At 39.2% G+C, this 18,531-nt stretch overlaps 1 protein-coding gene across 3 annotated transcripts in view; it reads right to left on the bottom strand.

Annotated features, from left to right (window-relative positions):
* ELAPOR2 (endosome-lysosome associated apoptosis and autophagy regulator family member 2) overlaps positions 1–18,531 on the bottom strand; it is a 218,347-nt gene that overhangs the window by 88,097 nt on the left and 111,719 nt on the right. For all 3 annotated transcript variants that reach the window (XM_025291010.3, XM_025291011.3, XM_025291015.3), the window contains one exon: positions 2,434–2,629. In XM_025291010.3, the coding sequence (XP_025146795.2) occupies positions 2,434–2,629 (196 nt within the window). The remainder of the gene's footprint in view (positions 1–2,433; positions 2,630–18,531) is intronic.

Genomic DNA, 18,531 nt, shown 5'->3' with positions numbered 1-18,531 from the left:
TAAGTGTATTTTTAACTTTAAGGAGGTAGGCACTCGCACCCCCATAATGCTGAAGGGTCAACTGCATTTATATGTGTGTACATTTATACACACATACATATAATTTTTCCTCTGGCAGAGGAACCAGAGATCAAATTGCCAACATCCGCTGGATCATGGAAAAAGCAAGAGAGTTCCAGAAAAACATCTATTTCTGCTTTATTGACTATGCCAAAGCCTTTGACTATGTGGATCACGATAAACTGTGGAAAATTTTGAAAGAGATGGGAATACCAGACCACCTGACCTGCTTCTTGAGAAACCTGTATGCAGGTCAGGAAGCAACAGTTAGAACTGGACATGGAACAACAGACTGGTTCCAAATAGGAAAAGGAGTACGTCAAGGCTGTATATGGTCACTCTGCTTATTTAACTTATATGCAGAGTACATCATGAGAAACGCTGGGCTGGAAGAAGCACAAGCTGGAATCAAGATTGCTGGGAGAAATATCAATAACCTCAGATATGCAGATGATACCACCCTTATGGCAGAAAGTGAAGAAGAACTAAAAAGCCTCTTGATGAAAGTGAAAGAGGAGAGTGAAAAGTTGGCTTAAAGCTCAACATTCAGAAAACGAAGATCATGGCATCTGGTCCCATCACTTCATGGGAAATAGATGGGGAAACAGTGGAAACAGTGTCAGACTTTATTTTTTTGGGCTCCAAAATCACTGCAGATGGTGACTGCAGCCATGAAATTAAAAGATGCTTACTCCTTGGAAGGAAAGTTATGACCAACCTAGATATCATATTAAAAAGCAGAGACATTACTTTGCCAACAAAGGTCTGTCTAGTCAAGGCTATGGTTTTTCCAGTGGTCATGTATGGATGTGAGAGTTGGACTGTGAAGAAAGCTGAGCACTGAAGAATTGATGCTTTTGAACTGTGGTGTTGGAGAAGACTCTTGAGAGTCCCTTGGACTTCAAGGAGATCCAACTAGTCCATCCTAAAGGAGATCAGTCCTGGGTATTCATTGGAAGGACTGATGCTGAGGCTGAAATTCCAGTACTTTGGCCACCTCATGAGAAGAGTTGACTCATTGGAAAAGACCCTGATGCTGGGAGGGATTGGGGGCAGGAGGAGAAGAGGACGACAGAGGATGAGATGCTGGATGGCATCACCGACTCGATGGACATGAGTTTGAGTGAATTCCGGCAGTTGGTGATGGACAGAGAGGCCTGGCGTGCTGTGATTCATGAGGTCACAAAGAGTCGGACATGACTGAGCGACTGAACTGAACATACAATTTTTATATATATAGTTAGAGAAATAATCCTATTAGTGCTATCTAATATCACGACTCTATATGATGAAATGACCATTATCAGAAGAGTAAAAATGGCCGAGAGAGAGACTGCTAGAAAGCAAGGGGGATGAAGGGAAGGTAGGAAGGAAGGAGGAGCAAACGTATCTACTGTCACAGCTAAATAATTCCCCAACATCTTTAGTTCAGGGTAAAAATGTGAGTCATTTTTTATTTGAATCATTTTAGCTCAGGGGAAAAAATGTGACCATCCTTGTCAGAAGGTAGCCAGAGGCTGGAAGTTTAATTGTACAAAACACAGGCACATGAAAGGGAATGTTAAATAGTCAAATAAGAAAACAGGAAGGGTGAGAACCCAAAGATAAAAATTCTGTGTTTTTTCAAAACAATTTAACCTTCCTCCAATATTGTCACAGGCAAAGCTATAATCTCCTATTAAAAAGGTGGAAATTAAGTAAAAGTGCTTTCTACCTTAGGTGTTTGGCCCACTCTATGTAGCAGAAAATCATCAAGTGTACAAATCAAGGTTATACATTTTTCCTTTTCAAGGAAAATTTTAAAAATGGAAAATATTCATTAAAATTAGAGAAGAGTTTGTAGAACTACTGGCTTTAATATAGTTATAAATATATTAGAAAACTAAGTTGCTTTTCTAATACTTTTATTGTATTTTACATACTATATATTATGTCCTAAGAGCAATTACTTTAACCTCATGAAGATTCCCTGGTGCTTCCCTGGTGGCTCAGATGTTAAAGCAGTGCGGGAGACCTGGGTTCGATCCCTGGGTTGGGAAGATTCCCTGGAGAAGGAAATGGCACCCCACTCCAGTACTCGTGCCTGGAAAATCCCATGGACAGAGGAGCCTGGTAGGCTACAGCCCATGGATTCGCAAAGAGTTGGACACGACTGAGCAACTTCACTTTCTTTCTTTCATGAAAATACAGCTACGTAATTCATAAGGACTGTCTAAAAAATATGACTAGTTGCAATCAGATTGCCTACAGTGTTTGCTGCAGCAGCACATATGCAGTTAGTTTACCTATAATCCCAATCACCACCAAGGTTATCCTCAACGTCTTTCTGGAAAAGAGCAACTACACCCTCTTCAAGGCTCCTTTGGATCTTACTTGTTACAGCCCTCTGGCCTGCTATCAGAAGGGCCGACCACAGTGTCCATGAATGTTGCGACGTTGGAAAATCCAGCTGGCAATTCATCCCATTCGTCAAATTTGATGCCACTGCCCAAGGAGTAGGTGCCTTCACCACACTTACTGCATACCTGGTTCTTCATTTCTAGATACTCCCCAGAAGCACAGGAGAAAGCTGGAAGGCAAAATGCATAACCCGTTAGTCATCACACGCCCCCCTTCAGTTTCCTCCCTTCATTCCTATCACTAGCATTGTTTTTATAAAGCTCTGATCATGTTACACCCTAATTAAAGTTTTCCAAAGTTTTCCTTATCACCACAGGGACTTCACAGTTTGTCCCCACCCCATTTTACCAGGTTCATCACTTGACCGATTCTCTTCCAACCATAACAAAACTATTATCACTCCCAAAATATTTCATCCTCTTTCTTGTCACTCTAGTCTTTGGAGTTGCTGACCAACCCATGTGCTCACCCTAAAAACTCCTGTTCCTAACTCAAAAATGACCCTCTTTATAACAGAAGACGGGTTCCTGCCCCTCCAGGCAGTCAACTGGGGCTCCACTGTACTCCTACAATACTCTTTTTATAACAGCCTTCCTTAAAGATAGAAAACAGAGATAAATATTACTTATCAACTGATGTGAGACTTCGAGGTTCAAAAAAACAGGTATCATTATTTTTGAATATTAGCTAATTGTACCTGGCTAATACTAAGTGCAAATAAAAGGTTTATCCAAAAAGAGGGGATATATGTATACATGGGCTTCCCAGGTAGTGCTACTGGTAACGAACCCCCTTGTCAATGCAGGAGACATAAGAGATGCAGGTTCAACCCCTGGGTCAGGAAGATCCCCTACAGAAGGGCTTCGCAACCCACTCCAGTATTCTTGCCTGGAGAATCCCATGGACAGAGGAGCTTGACGGGCTACAGTCCATGCGGTTGCACGACTGAAGTGACTCAGCATGCATGCTGAATACATGCATGTATACATATGGCTGATTCACTTTGCTGTATAGCAGAAACTGACACATCAATATAAAGCAACTGTATTCAAATAAAATATAAAATAAAAATGAAAGAAAAAGGTTGATCCAGTGAGTAACATAAACACAAAGGGGATAACAAGAGGGTAGTGCTTCATGTGTATCAGCTAAACAAGTATCCCCACTCGGAAACCATGAGTCCACATTTTCAATATTCATGACTCTCACCCAGTCATTTCCACAGCCTCCACTTTTTTTTTTTAACTGATGCCAGGCTCTGTGCAAATCCTCAGACGGAACCAGAGACAGAAGCCACAGGCAAAGTGCAGAACAGATGACACAGTTACAGAAAAGACGGCAATTCTTCTGCTGTTATTACTCATTCAGCAAATACAAATCTATGTCCCCCAAATGTGTGGTTCTGTGCTCAGGGCACTATTAGTGACTCAAACATAGCAAAGAGCTTTCTAATCCTTTAATCAGGATATTAAAGAAACAAGAACAAAATAAAACCTCCAAATTACCTGATGAAGAAAAACAAATCTCCCGACAGTGAAGCAGCAAAACCTCACATTTAAATAGATTTTCCTTTTAGAATACATGGAAATGTGGCAAAAAATAAGAACAAGATAATTTTGAAAAAAAAATTAAAGAATTAGAGCTAAGCATCCTGTATCCTGCATTGAACCTGGACTGGCAATTCGTTTCTTATATGATATTATACATGGATGCTTGGGGCTGGTGCACTGGGATGACCCAGAGGGGTGGTATGGGGAGGGATGTGGGAGGGGGGTTCAAGATGGGGAACACGTGTACACCCGTGGTGGATTCATGTTGATGTATGGCAAAACCAATACAACACTGTAAAGTAATTAGCCTCCAATTAAAATAAATAAATTTAAATTACAAAAAAAATAGAATTAGTGCTAAAACCCATATTCATCTACTTACTTATCGAATGAATAAATGCTGTCTTCAAAAAAGTTTAAGATACTGTAAAATGAACTTCTAACCCTCAAATTAGCAGGATATCAGAAAATAAGAAAAGATTAGGCAAAAAGTATTACATGCTGGCTACAAGGTCAAAACTCTCTCGGATCAAGTTGTACCACTTCCAAACTGTGACCTTGAGTGAGGTAGTTCAGGCCTGAGTTTCTGTCTCTGAAAAATCAGATAATAATCATAGTACTTCCCTATGGGGATATACTGAGAAAATACAGTACAAAGTGGTCTGTACAGCATCTTGCATTTAATAAATGCTCACAACATATGGTTGCGATCACTACCAACACAACCAAGAGAGAAATATAGTAATAAAAAAATTTTTATTTTGCTTTGTATGGTTTATAGGTCTTCCAGTAAACTGATAAACAGTATCATAAACCAAGAGCATACATTACACCAAATCAAGAGTCAGCAAGACCAGGAGCTGACTGTGGCTCAGATCATGAACTCCTTATTGCCAAATTCAGACTAAAATTGGAGAAAGTAGGGAAAACCACTAGACCACTCAGGTATGATGTAAATCAAATCCCTAACGATTATACAGTGCAAGTGAGAAATAGATTTAAGGGACTAGATCTGATAGATAGAGTGCCTGATGAACTATGGACAGAGGTCTGTGACACTGTACAGGAGACAAGGAGCAAGACCATACCCAAGGAAAAGAAATGCAAAAAAGCAAAATGGCTGTCTGAAGAGGCCTTACAAATAGCTGTGAAAAGAAGAGAAACGAAAAGCAAAGGAGAAACGGAAAGACATACCCATTTGAATGCAGAGTTCCAAAGAATAACAAGGAGAGATAAGAAAGCCTTCCTCAGCGATCAATGCAAAGAAATAGAGGAAAACAACAGAATGGGAAAGACTAGAGATCTCCAAGAAAATTAGAGATACCAAGGGAACATTTCATGCAAAGATGGGCTTAATAAAGGACAGAAATGGTATGGACCTAACAGAAGGAGAAGATCTTAAGAAGAGGTGGCAAGAATACACAGAAGAACTGTACAAAAGAGATCTTCACGACCCAGATAATCATGATAGTGTGATCACTCACCTAGAGCCAGACATTCTGGAATGTGAAGTCAAGTGGGCGTTAGAAAGCATCACTATGAACAAAGTTAGTGGAGGTGATGGAATTCCAGTTGAAGTTATTTTAAATCCTAAAAGATGATGCTGTGAAAGTGCTGCACCCAAGATGCCAGCAAATTTGGCAAACTCAGCAGTGGCCACAGGACTGGAAAAGGTCTGTTTTCATTCCAATCCCAAAGAAAGGCAATGCCAAAGAATGCTCAAACTACTGCACAATTGCACTCATCTCACACGCTAGTAAAGTAATGCTCAAAATTCTCCAAGCCAGGCTTCAGCAATACGTGAACGGTGAACTCCCAGATGTTCAAGCTAGTTTTAGAAAAGGCAGAGGAACCAGAGATCAAATTTCCAGCATCAGCTGGATCATGGAAAAAGCAAGAGAGTTCCAGAAAAACATCTATTTCTGCTTTATTGACTATGCCAAAGCCTATGACTGTGTGGATCACAATAAACTATGGAAAATTCTGAAAGAGATGGGAATACCAGACCACCTGACCTGCCTCTTGAGAAATCTGTATGCAGGTCAGGAAGCAACAGTTAGAACTGGACACGGAACAAGAGACTGGTTCCAAATCGGGAAAGGAGTATGTCAAGGCTGTATATTGTCACCCTGCTTATTTAACTTATATGCAGAGTACATCATGAGAAATGCTGGGCTGGAGAGGGCACAAGCTGGAATCAAGATTGCCGGGAGAAATATCAATAACCTCAGATATGCAGATGACACCACCCTTATGGCAGAAAGTGAAGAAGAACTAAAGAGCCCCTTAATAAAAGTTCAGTTCAGTTCAGTCGCTCAGTCATGTCCGACTCTTTGCGACCCCATGAATCGCAGCATGCCAGGCTTCCCTGTCTATCACCAACTCCCAGAGTTCACTCAAACTCATGTCCATCGAGTTGGTGATGCCATCCAGCATCTCATTCTCTGTCGTTCCCTTCTCTTCCTGCCCCCAATCCCTCCCAGCATCAGGGTCTTTTACAATGAGTCAACTCTTCACATGAGGTGGCCAAAGTACTGGAGTTTCAGCTTCAGCATCAGTCCTTCCAATGAACACCCAGGACTGATCTCCTTTAGGATGGACTGGTTGGATCTCCTGGCAGTCCAAGGGACTCTCAAGAGTCTTCTCCAACACCACAGTTCAAAAGCATCAATTCTTCAGCGCTCAGCTTTCTTCACAGTCCAACTCTCACATCCATACATAACCACTGGAAAAACCATAGCCTTGAATAGACAGACCTTTGTTGACAAGGTAATGTCTCTGGCTTTTCAATATGCTATCTAGGTTGGTCATAACTTTCCTTCCAAGGAGTAAGCGTCTTTTAATTTCATGGCTGCAATCACCATCTGCAGGGATTTTGGAGCCCCCCAAAAATAAAGTCTGACACTGTTTCCCCATCTATTTCCCATGAAGTGATGGGACCAGATGTCATGATCTTCGTTTTCTGAATGTTGAGCTTTAAGCCAACTTTTTCACTCTCCTCTTTCACTTTCATCAAGAGGCTTTTGAGTTCCTCTTCACTTTCTGCCATAAGGGTGGTGTCATCTGCATATCTGAGGTTATTGATATTTCTCTCGGCAATCTTGATTCCAGCTTGTGCTTCTTCCAGCCCAGCATTTCTCATGATGTACTCTGCATATAAGTTAAATAAGCAGAGCGACAATACTCCTTTTCCTATTTGGAAAGGAAAGAGGAGAGTGAAAAAGTTGGTTTAAAGCTCAACATTCAGAAAACTAAGATCATGGTATCTGGTCCCATCACTTCATGGCAAATAGATGGGGAAACAGTGCAAACAGTGTCAGACTTTATTTTTTTGGGCTCCAAAATCCCTGCAGATAGTGATTGCAGCCATGAAATTAAAAGACGTTTACTCCTTGGAAGGAAAGTTATGACCAACCTAGACAGCATATTCAAAAGCAGAGACATTACTTTGCCAAAAAAGGTCTGTCTAGTCAAGGCTATGGTTTTTCCAGTGGTCATGTATGGATGTGAGAGTTGGACTATAAAGAAAGTTGAACACCGAAGAATTGATGCTTTTGAACTGTGATGTTGCAGAAGACTCTTGAGAGTCCCTTGGACTGCCAGGAGATCCAACCAGCCCATTCTAAAGGAGATTAGTCCTGAATATTCATTGGAAGGACTGGTGTTGAAGCTGAAACTCCAATACTTTGGCCACCTGATGTGAAGAGCTGACTCATTGGAAAAGATCCTGATGCTGGAAAAGATTGAAGGCGGGAGGGGACGGGGAGGACAGTGGATGAGATGGTTGGATGGCATCACCGACTCAATGGACATGAATTTGAGAAAATTCTGGGAGTTGGTGATGGACAAGGCATGGCATGCTGCAGTCCAAGAGGTTGCAAAGAGTCAGACACGACTGAGCAGCTGAACTGAACTGAAGAATCAGCAATCTAGATCTCACAGGCCAAACCTGGCCTGCTGCATGTATTCATAAAGTTTTTTTGAAACACAGTCACAACTATTCACTTATACATTATCTATAGCTACTTTCACATCACAGTGCAGAGATGAATAGCTGTGAGAGAGACTGATTGCATGTCAAGCTGAAAATATGCACTCTCTGATAAAACAAAGTTATCTTTGAAGACAGTTTAGTCTAGTGTCCAAAACTGTACTTTTAACTTAATTAGTAAGAAGTAATTTTTTGATAAGTGGACCTTAGAATCTAAAAAGGAGGTAACTGTTATTCCAAAGAGAACTCATTATCCTTTAAAGTCATTAAGAATATCCTCAACTCTTTCAGGGGTATTTCCTTGTCTAAGGTCAGAAGGAAAACTGAGAAGAGAATGTTACTGGTGAATGTGTTGACTATTTATAACATAGTTAGTTCTTTTTACTCATAACAGTCATACAGAGTTATCATGAAAACTACCCTGGCGAATAATGAAACACTGCTCCTGGGGAAATACAGGGTTAGACACCTGGGATTCTCTGGTCACAGTATCTTCATCAACAAATCAATATAGAACCTTGTTTTACATGTTTTTCAGCTGAAAAACATCTTATTTGAAATATATTGCTGCTTCATTAACATTTAACTTATGGCCAAAGGGCACTTCTACTTATACTTGCTGCTGCTGCTAAGTCGCTTCGGTCGTGTCTGACTCTGTGCAGTCCCATAGACGATGGCCCACCAGGCTCCCCCGTCCCTGGGATTCTCCAGGCAAGAACACTGGAGTGGGTTGCCATTTCCTTCTCCAATGCATAAAAGGGAAAAATGAAAGTGAAGTCGCTCAGTCGTGTCTGACTCTTAGCGACCCCATGGTCTGCAGCCTACCAGGCTCCTCCGTCCATGGGATTTTCAAGGCAAGAGTACTGGAGTGGGGTGCCATTGCCTTCTCCAACTTATACTTGAACTAAGCTTATTTAACATATGAATCTTCTCCAAAAGGCAAAGGACAGCCTTCTTGTACTTAGGATCACTGGCCAGCACTTCAGCACTATTTTAAATGGTAAATTAAGCAATAAAAAGCACACAAAAATGGAAAACATGGCATTGCTGCTGCTGCTAAGTCACTTCGGTCGTGTCCCACTCTGTGCGACCCCATAGACGGCAGCCCACCAGGATCCCCCATCCCTGGGATTCTCCAGGCAAGAACACTGGAGTGGGTTGCCATTTCCTTCTCCAATGCATGAAAGTGAAAAGTGAAAGTAAAGTTGCTCAGTCGTGTCTGACTCTTAGCGACCCCATGGACTGCAGCCTACCAGGCTCCTCTGTCCATGGGAGTCTCCAGGCAAGAGTACTGGAGTGGGGCACCATTGCCTTCTCTGAGCATGGCATTAAATAGACTGTTAAAAGGACATTGTTGGCAGTATGTGAAATAAGATGGCAGTGTCACTTTCTTTGACCTCAGCTGGGACCACGTGATCAGGAGATCCCTTTTTACTGCTTTCCACATGTTGGCAAATGACAGCAAATGTATCACATGGATTGATTTGATACAAATAAATTGTTTAAGGTAGGTAAATTTACAAATATGGAATCCATGAATAATAAAGACTTTCAGCAGACCTGTGAAGGAGAAAGCTATCATGCCCATTTGCCAGAAGAGGAAACTGAGGCACAGTACATTTAAATAACCTGATTAGAAAGTTATCCAGTTAACAAGTGGCTAAGATGATATTCAGATTTATCTCTCTGATTCTAAAGCTCAAGTCCCAAGAAAATTCAATTCAAACAGTAACTATTCTAATCAATGCAAAAGGGCAAGTAATTTAAAATTAATTCATTATTATACTTCATATTTTTCATTTGCTGTCTTGAACTGTTCAACAATATTCATGTGTATTACAAAGCAATAACAATTCCCTACACACACGTCTTATGAAAATTGTAATATAACTAACACACACATATTTTCAAAATATTTTAGCAAGTTACTAACTTCCATAAGTCTCAGTGTCCACACTTATAAAAGGAAAATAGTAATTATATATCTAAGAGTTTGGGGAATAAATGAGATATTCAATATAAAACATTTAGCAGCATGCCTGAGATAAAGCATGTACTAACTGTTTGCTACAATTATTAGTAATATAATTCAGAGGTCTGGGACAATAAGAATTCTGCCACTGAACTAATGATTTTACCTCTGTTTAGAATAATTACATGGTCAAAGTTAGTCTAATTGATATAAGGCCTTTAACAATACAGAAGATCTAAAGAGTCTATAGCTTTTGTATTTTAATTACTTGTTCCTACTCAATCTTTTTTTCCATCCTGGAAGTCAGCTCTAGAGTCACACGTCAAAGAAAAGGACAAGCCACACATTCTTATTAAACTCTATTTACTCCATGAGATGATGTCAACACAAGCATACTGACTTCCTCTGGCAGGCACCAGCGAGAACTAGCGTTTCCTTCTCTTGTATCTACTAACTACATCTACTTTCTACTATTTAACTCTGCTTTCTTGGTCTTTGGATTTCAGTCAGATTACAAGGATTTTTATAATCTAAAGGACTAAACTTTTCATTCAAATTTATATACAGTACAACATAAGACTCTTTTTTAAAAACTAAAGTAGCTAATTTACAATGTTGTGCTAGTTTCTGATATTTTCTCCCAGTCCATAGGTTGTCTTTTCATTTTGTTTATGCTTTCCTTTGCTGTGCAAAAGCTTATATGGCTGATTAGGTCCCATTATTTATTTTTGCTTTTATTTCTATTGCTTTGGGAGACTGACCTAAGAAAATATTGCTATAATTTATGTCAGAAAATGTTTTGCCTAAGTTCTCTTTTAGGAATTCTATGGTGGCATGTATTATATTTAAGTCTTTATTTTTGTGTATGGCATGAGGGTATACTCTAATTTCATAGATTAATAGAAGACTCTTTCAACAAAAACTGGATGACAGTTATTGTGTACAGCTGTTTTCACTCTTGTGAATGTGAGTTTGACTCTATTTCATTTAAAGAATTAATCATTTCTCAACTAAATACTATTTTTTCTTCAACAACCTTGAATCCTAGAGTAACTGTATGGAAAATAAGCAAACTCCAAAGTTCTGGTATGAGAAGAGAAAGCTCTTATTTGAGTATGGTCACACACTACTCAACAGTGGGATCAGCCTGGGATTTCATACTTTACCTAAGCATCCAGTAAAAGTGATGTTAAAAATCCAACCTTCTTATATATATACTTTATATATACATTATATATATATACATCATACACACACATACACTCAACCATAAAAAGAACAAAGTTTTGCCATATGCAACAACATGGATGGACTTAGCGTGCATTTTGCTAAGTGAAATGAGTAATACAGAGACAAATGCTGTATGATATCACTTATGTGTTGAATATAAAACAATATAATAAACTAGTGGATAAAACCAAAAAGAAGCAGACTAACTGCTATAGAAAACAAACCAGTGGTACCAGTGAGGAGAGGGAAAGCCAGGGGCGGTGGGGGTGGGGACAACATAGGGGTATGGGATAATTTTAAAAGGGGTTTTATGGGATTATATAAAATCATGTGTATGAAATTTTTGAAAATTGTAAAGCATTATAGAATATAAAGAATCTTTCATTCAATAAAAAAGTAAAAAAAAAAAAAACCCTCAACCTCTTAAAATCCAAACTGTAACCAAGAAGTCATTTGCTAAATTCAGTATTCTTTTTCTCAGCTTTATACTTCTTTCCTGACATCTATTTCCACTACTATAAAAAGTGAAAGATGCAGGTGTAAAAAAAATCAGGTGACCAACCAGCAAATGGCTGGGTAATTTACTTAACCCTCCTTGACTCCATTCATTCACATTTCAAGGAGGTCACCACTTTCCCTCCTCTCTCACAAAACTGTTTGTGGTCCTATGAAAGACTGAAAACTACTCTGAGAATAAAAATATAACATGAAAATTTAAGGCTTTACCATCTTCAAGCAACTGCCCTATACAATGTACCAAATAATGGTTTCTAAATTGAATCATTTATATGCTGATTATCATCTATGCTTTATGCCTAAAAATTTTTTTTAATTTATTTTTAATCTTTTCACCACAAGGGCCTTTTAGTGGTGCTTTTCTTCCTTCAGAGACCTCATGCTTTGAAAGATAATGGCTATCAATTACATTTATTCATAATTCATCCATTTTTCCTATTTTAACTCAAAGTTATTTGTTACTAAAATTTGTTTTCTGAACAGTAAACAGCAATAAGAAGCAGTAATAAAAGAATTTTCAACTTACTTGTTCAATGAAATACTGATGATATAGAGTGCCTATGCACTCTCATTACAGGTAAATGCATGGGAATCACACTGCATTATTTCATTCAGTGGGTATCTCTTGAGGATCCAGTACTGAGTAGGCAAACACTAGTCACCAAGGGTATTCAGTGAAGATGGAAACAGTCCCTAATCTCATGAGGCAACTAATCTAGTCTAGACTTACCTTCCTCAAAACAGATGGAATTCACATTTCACTAAGCTAAATTCACTGTAGAAATATATAATATCTAATCAGTTAACGTAAGTTAATAACTAACTAAATAAATTGCATATGTTTATGGGAAAATGATTAATTAAATCAATCTCAGAATTAAGATGAGCCAATATATTTATTTTCTTCAATTGTCTCATTTTATTTACATAAGATCAAGAAAACAAGGTTAAAGCTGTATGCATTGTCTTTACTGACTACAAAAGAAGAACTCTCTTCCAGCTGCTATTATTCATGGCCATTAAGGAAAGTACTAACAGGAAAAATAATGCATAAATTGTGAGTTTCAAAAATGATATATTTTACCTTTTCACTTATGCAGGTCAAGAAGCAATAGTTAGATCCAGACATGAAACAATGGACTGATTCCAAATTGGGAAATGAGTATGTCAAGACTGTATATTGTTATTCTGCTTATTTAACTTCTATGCAGAGTACGTCATGCAAAATGCCAGGCTAAATGAAGCACAAGCTGGAATCAAGATTGCTGGGAGAAACATCAATAACCTCAGACATGCAGATGACACCACACTCATGGCAGAAAGTAAAGAAGAACTAAAGAGTCTCGTGAAAAAGCTGGCTTAAAACTCAACATTCAGAAAACTAAGATCATGGCATCTGGTCCCATCACTTCATGGCAAATAGATGGGGAAACAATGGAAACAGTAACAGACTTTATTTTCTTGGGCTCCAAAATCACTGCAGATGGTGATTGCAGCTATGAAATTAAAAGACGCTTGCGCCTTGGAAGAAAAGTTATGACCAACCTAGACAGCATATTAAAAAGCAGAGACATTACTTTGCCAACAAAAGCCCATCTAGTCAGAATTATGGTTTTTCCAATAGCCATGTATGGATGTGAGAGTTGGACTATAAAGAAAGCTAAGTGCCGAAGAATTGATGCTTTTGAACTGTGGTATTGGAGAAGATTCTTGAGAGTCCCTTGGACTGCAAGGAGATCCAACCAGGCAATCCTAAAGGAAACCAGGCCTGAATATTCATTGAAAGGACTGATGCTGAAGCTGAAACTCTAATACTTTGGTGACCCAGTGCAAAAATCTGACTCATTGGAAAAGACCCTGATGCTGGGAAAGATTGAGGGCAGGAGGAAAAGGGCATGACAGAGAATGAGATGGTTGGATGGCATCACCGACTCAATGGACAGAAGTTGGAGCAACCTCCGGGAGTTGGTGATGGACAGGGAAGCCTGCCATGCTGCAGTCCATGGGGTTGCAAACAGTCGGACATGACTGAGTGCCTGAATTGACTGGCTGATCTTTATTAATCATTTAGCCAGTCAATTATCATTATCAGATAATTAAAGCTACAACTGCCTGTCAGGTTTATAAGTCTTCCCACAGAAAACAGAAAGGAAGTAGGAAATGGCATCTAAAAGAAGCTGAGGGAATTCCCTGGCAGCCCAGTGATTAATAATCCACACTTCCACTGCAGGAAGCTTGGGTCTGATCCTTAGGCAGGGAATTAAAATCCCGCATGCCACGCTTGTGGCCAAAAAATATAAATAAAATAAAAGAAGCTGAACAACAAACTCAGTCCAGCAAATCTTGGCTGTTCTTCCTCCCTCCATGCCTGTGACAAGGAGAATGCTTGGAGACTCTCTTTTTCAGGTTCTTAATTGTGAAATTCTTAGAGAAGAAAAATAACTTATCTCATTTTACAAAATTAAAGTGAGACAGGAAGATACCAAAACAGTGCATTAAAACAGACCATTTCTTGTTGATGTTCTTATTTACATGTAGGCATTTTTCTTTCCCCTTGGCTAAAAGGATTCCTTGTTCTCTTTCATTATATTTTACTTACTGTACTTGTTTTATTTTCCTGGTCAAAATCCACAAGGCAGCAATACAGGCTGGTTGTAAACACATCACCTGTTTGCCATGTTCAACATAAGGCTGGAAGAGAATAGAAGATGGTAACACTATGCAAATTCTAACAACGGCAGACATTGCAGTGTTCTGTGAGGAGTAAATACTCATGAACGTTGAGAAGAGATATTATATTTCCACTCTAATTCACAAGGCATGGAATATGAGACATGATCTGATCACAGAATGAATAAATTATGGTATGTAATAACTCTTAAAACTACCAGAATGACCAAAAGGGACTTTTAAGATCACCTGGTACAAACCCTCCTGGTATGGATGCCGAGTTTCCTCATCTGTTGTGACCTAGAGTACCTTAGTTCAACTTCTCTACAGTCACCACGGGCAGACTCACAATCTATGAGTCTCATAACTCCTATGACTCTGTACTTAATAAACATACTTCCCCGCAGTACCATGAAGCCAAAAGACTTTATTACAGCTAAGCTAAAAAAAAAAAAATCCACTGTTTCTGAAGTAAAGAAGAGCATCCGAAAAACACATCTCTGCCTTAGAAGTAAAAGACATGAATTCTACTTATAGCAGGGCTGCTTAGCCACGTGGAGTAATATATGAGCTGCAGTGCAAAGTCTGAAGTGGTGCAATGATCAGAACCAAATTCTTAAATAACCTACAATAAACATGTTTAACTTTCCATTAAGATTCAGTGATGAAGATGGAGGCCACAGGGATGTGTTTGTAAGTTCAGATTTGTGCAATTCTTCAACAGAGAAGGAAGAAAATTTTCACCTCTCATTTTGCAAAGATGAAAGGAAGACAAGAGATATACAAAGGATTACATTAATACAAACCAGTTCTGGCTGATGTGCTCTAATTAACTGTTTTATGAAAAGACTATTTAGTCAAAGGATTGCCTCTCCATCTCTGAAAATGCATCCTCACCTTAACATTCTTTCCAGTGAACGAGTCCTCACAGAACCCTACCAGTTAGGATGGTGTGACTGTCACTGCGCTTCATGGAAAAGATTGATCAGCAAGAATAATCTGTCCCCCACCCCTACCCCCCAAATCACCAACTCCTGGGAGGAAAATTGTTCCAAATAACACCACAGCTATAATCCCCATTAATTAAGAGAGCCTAGATTAAAACTTCCTATTATTAAAACACACACACACAAATATATTTTATTGTAGCTTCTTGACTTCAGTGTTTTATAGGGAATAGGGAAGGAGACAAATTCCAGTTCACTGAGCACAGGATGACACCAGGTTTATGAAAAAAAAATCTAATCGTGAAGGTCAGGGGAAGGTAAATGTTAAAGAGTATTTGATGAGGTCACCAAAGAGGGCAGAGAAATGCATCTGTGAAATCAGTTTTCTCAACTTTCAATTATGTCCCAACACTTTGATTGTTATCACCCTGAATTTTTCCTCTTCCTTACAAAGTCCCGGTCACCATGTACTTTCTGATAGCTCCTTCGCCCTTGATTTTGCAGTTTTGAGGGCTGGGTCCTCTCATCTCCTTATAAAACACTTTTTTCAAAGAAGCTTCCCCAACCATAGCTCCCATCAAATACTTCAACTGATCTAAAGCCTGTTTTTGATCTGTTATCTTAACAATCTCATGCATTCCTGCCTTTCACCAACCACTTGTGTGTTGCTGAGCAGATTTAACTCCAGTCTTCTTCCCACCTGAAATGTGATGCATCGATACCCAAAGCTTGAGGACAAAAAGTTTCGATCCTTTCATATGTAGAACAGATTTTCACTAGTCTGATTAAATAGATCTCTGTGTTTACCCTACAGAAATGAAACACTGAAGGCAGACTCTGACTTGGTGACACCAATGTTATTCAATCAACAGAAACCCCAGTGTTTGGAGCTGTCTTAGGGTGCAGGAGAGGATGACAGCCCCTCCCCTCTCGGGAAGAATGAAACAAGACTCTATTCTAAATTAAGAATCAGAAATTCTTAGTTTTCTAGTTGGAAACTAGACTAGATTCTAGTCTCTACTGTTAAAAAAAATATCAATATTTTTCTACCATTGCTACATGCTAAATAATGAATGTACACTATAGGCCTCAAGCACCAACAGTTTTCTAGACAGGGGGAAAAAACCCCTAGGCAATCCATTGTATTTGAGGATATAACCACAAATGTGCCTTAAATTAAAAATGTTTCCCCTCCCTTTCAGAAAAATAGACACGATTAAGGATAAAATTTATAATAAGGTCATCAATCAATTAAAATAACCCACCAGGCAATATATTTGAGCCTTTAGATGCTATCTTGTAAAAAAAAAAAATCCATTTACCTATAGGAGATCTGCATAACATTTTTTCAAGAGGTAATGTAAGATGAGCACAATGCCTCAAGAAGGGGCCTAACACTTGTTCAATAAACACTGGAATGCTGTCCAAAGAGATGGGGCACCATACAGGTTAAGAACATGGACCCAGGAGCTAAACTGCTCTGTTTCAAATCCTGGTTCTGCCTTTGACATATCTTTGGGAGATAATCCAAGTACCTACTTCACAAGGTTGTTAGGATACTTGGATTTGAGAGAATACACATAAATCATTTACAATCGTGCTGACATAGAGCAAGTAAAGATTGGCTATTATAATTTTTATTATTATTTTCAGTAAGCTACATTATTATATTATTATGATTCTGGATACTATAAATTATATTTATTATTTCATTTAAGGCCCTCAGATACCTGCAAACAGCTGTCTCCGGATTCAAGTCCTTGGTATAACACACTGGAGCCTGTAAGACTGGCCAGCATTATCTGTCCCTGCTCACTTCCTCCCTGAGCACCAGCCACGCACACCTGCCAGGGCCCCCAGGAAACCCAGTGCTGCCCCTAAGCTTCACCTCCGCCCATGCTCCCTCTGCTGCAAATGCCACTCTGCTTCAAGTTCATGAAGGTCATCCTTGAGGGTTCGCCTCAGAGATCCTCAGAAAATTAACACATACGGCCCATTAAGTAAGGCATTTAATCCCTGTCTCAACTCTAAGTCAGGACACAATTTTTCACATGAACCTGCCAAGGGTCAGATAAATTTCCAAGGTTATTCAATCTGCATTTCAAACTCATACCTGCTTTGCTGTGAGGTCTCTTGACTCCTTCTGAGCAAAAGTCAGCCCTCCCTTCTTGGCAAGATCACCCTAGGTATTTGTATCTATCTTGCACTTTGCCCCTATACTAGAAATAATTTTTTTCCCCACCTGCTCCATTAGAATGAAAAATCTTGGAAAACAGGAATCTAGTGTTCGTTTATGGAATATTTTTGGATCTCTATTGTCAAGAATATAGGAAATATTCAACAAATGTTTAGTGAATGGATTAAAACTCAATAAATAGCTGTGAACTAAATATTTTGCTCAAGACATACATCTGTTGCAGATCTGGGGTTTCATCCCAGGTATATATCACGCTGCCCATGATCAGTAGGAAGTCTGGGACTGGACACCCATTTGGTAGTGCTTCCACTGAGCCTTACAGAGCAATGAAATTAGCTAAACCATAGCATAAGGAACAACATATAAAAATTTCCTAAATTAGCCTGGCATTTGTGTTTAAACCTGCATTTCCCCAAAAACATTATCTGCAGAAATTAGCCAAAAGGGTGCAACTACACATTGGATAAAAGAGTCCTATAATCAAATACTTGGGAAACTCGGGGTAAAACAGAATTCAGTTAAAACACAGTAAATGTTCTATAAATAATTACCGAGTTTCTCAGAGACTTTATTATGAAAATGTGCACTGCAGCCTTTCATCAAGGGGATATCGCAGTAGCCGTTTTTAAAAAGTATTGGCATTTTTCAACAAAAAAATCTCTCAACACCATTTATTTGTTTACATGAAATATTGCAGAACAGAATGCAATCACCATTCAATACCGATGTACTCAATTTTCCCAAATGTTCTGGTTGTCATATCAATAACAACTCCACACAACTGAAACAGGCTATGTATTGAATCCTGGGGAAGCACCTACACTTCAAAGAGCTGCTGCTGCTGCTGCTAAGTCGCTTCAGTCATGTCCGACTCTGTGTGACCCCACAGATGGCAGCCCACCAGGCTCCCCCGTCCCTGGGATTCTCCAGGCAAGAACACTGGAGTGGGTTGCCATTGCCTTCTCCAATGCATGAAAGTGAAAAGTGAAAGTGAAGTC

This window comes from Bubalus bubalis, chromosome 8 (genome assembly GCF_019923935.1).
Source record: "Bubalus bubalis isolate 160015118507 breed Murrah chromosome 8, NDDB_SH_1, whole genome shotgun sequence".
In the NCBI taxonomy this organism is placed as follows: Eukaryota; Metazoa; Chordata; class Mammalia; order Artiodactyla; family Bovidae; genus Bubalus; species Bubalus bubalis.
This window is presented reverse-complemented; position numbering and strand designations above follow the sequence as displayed.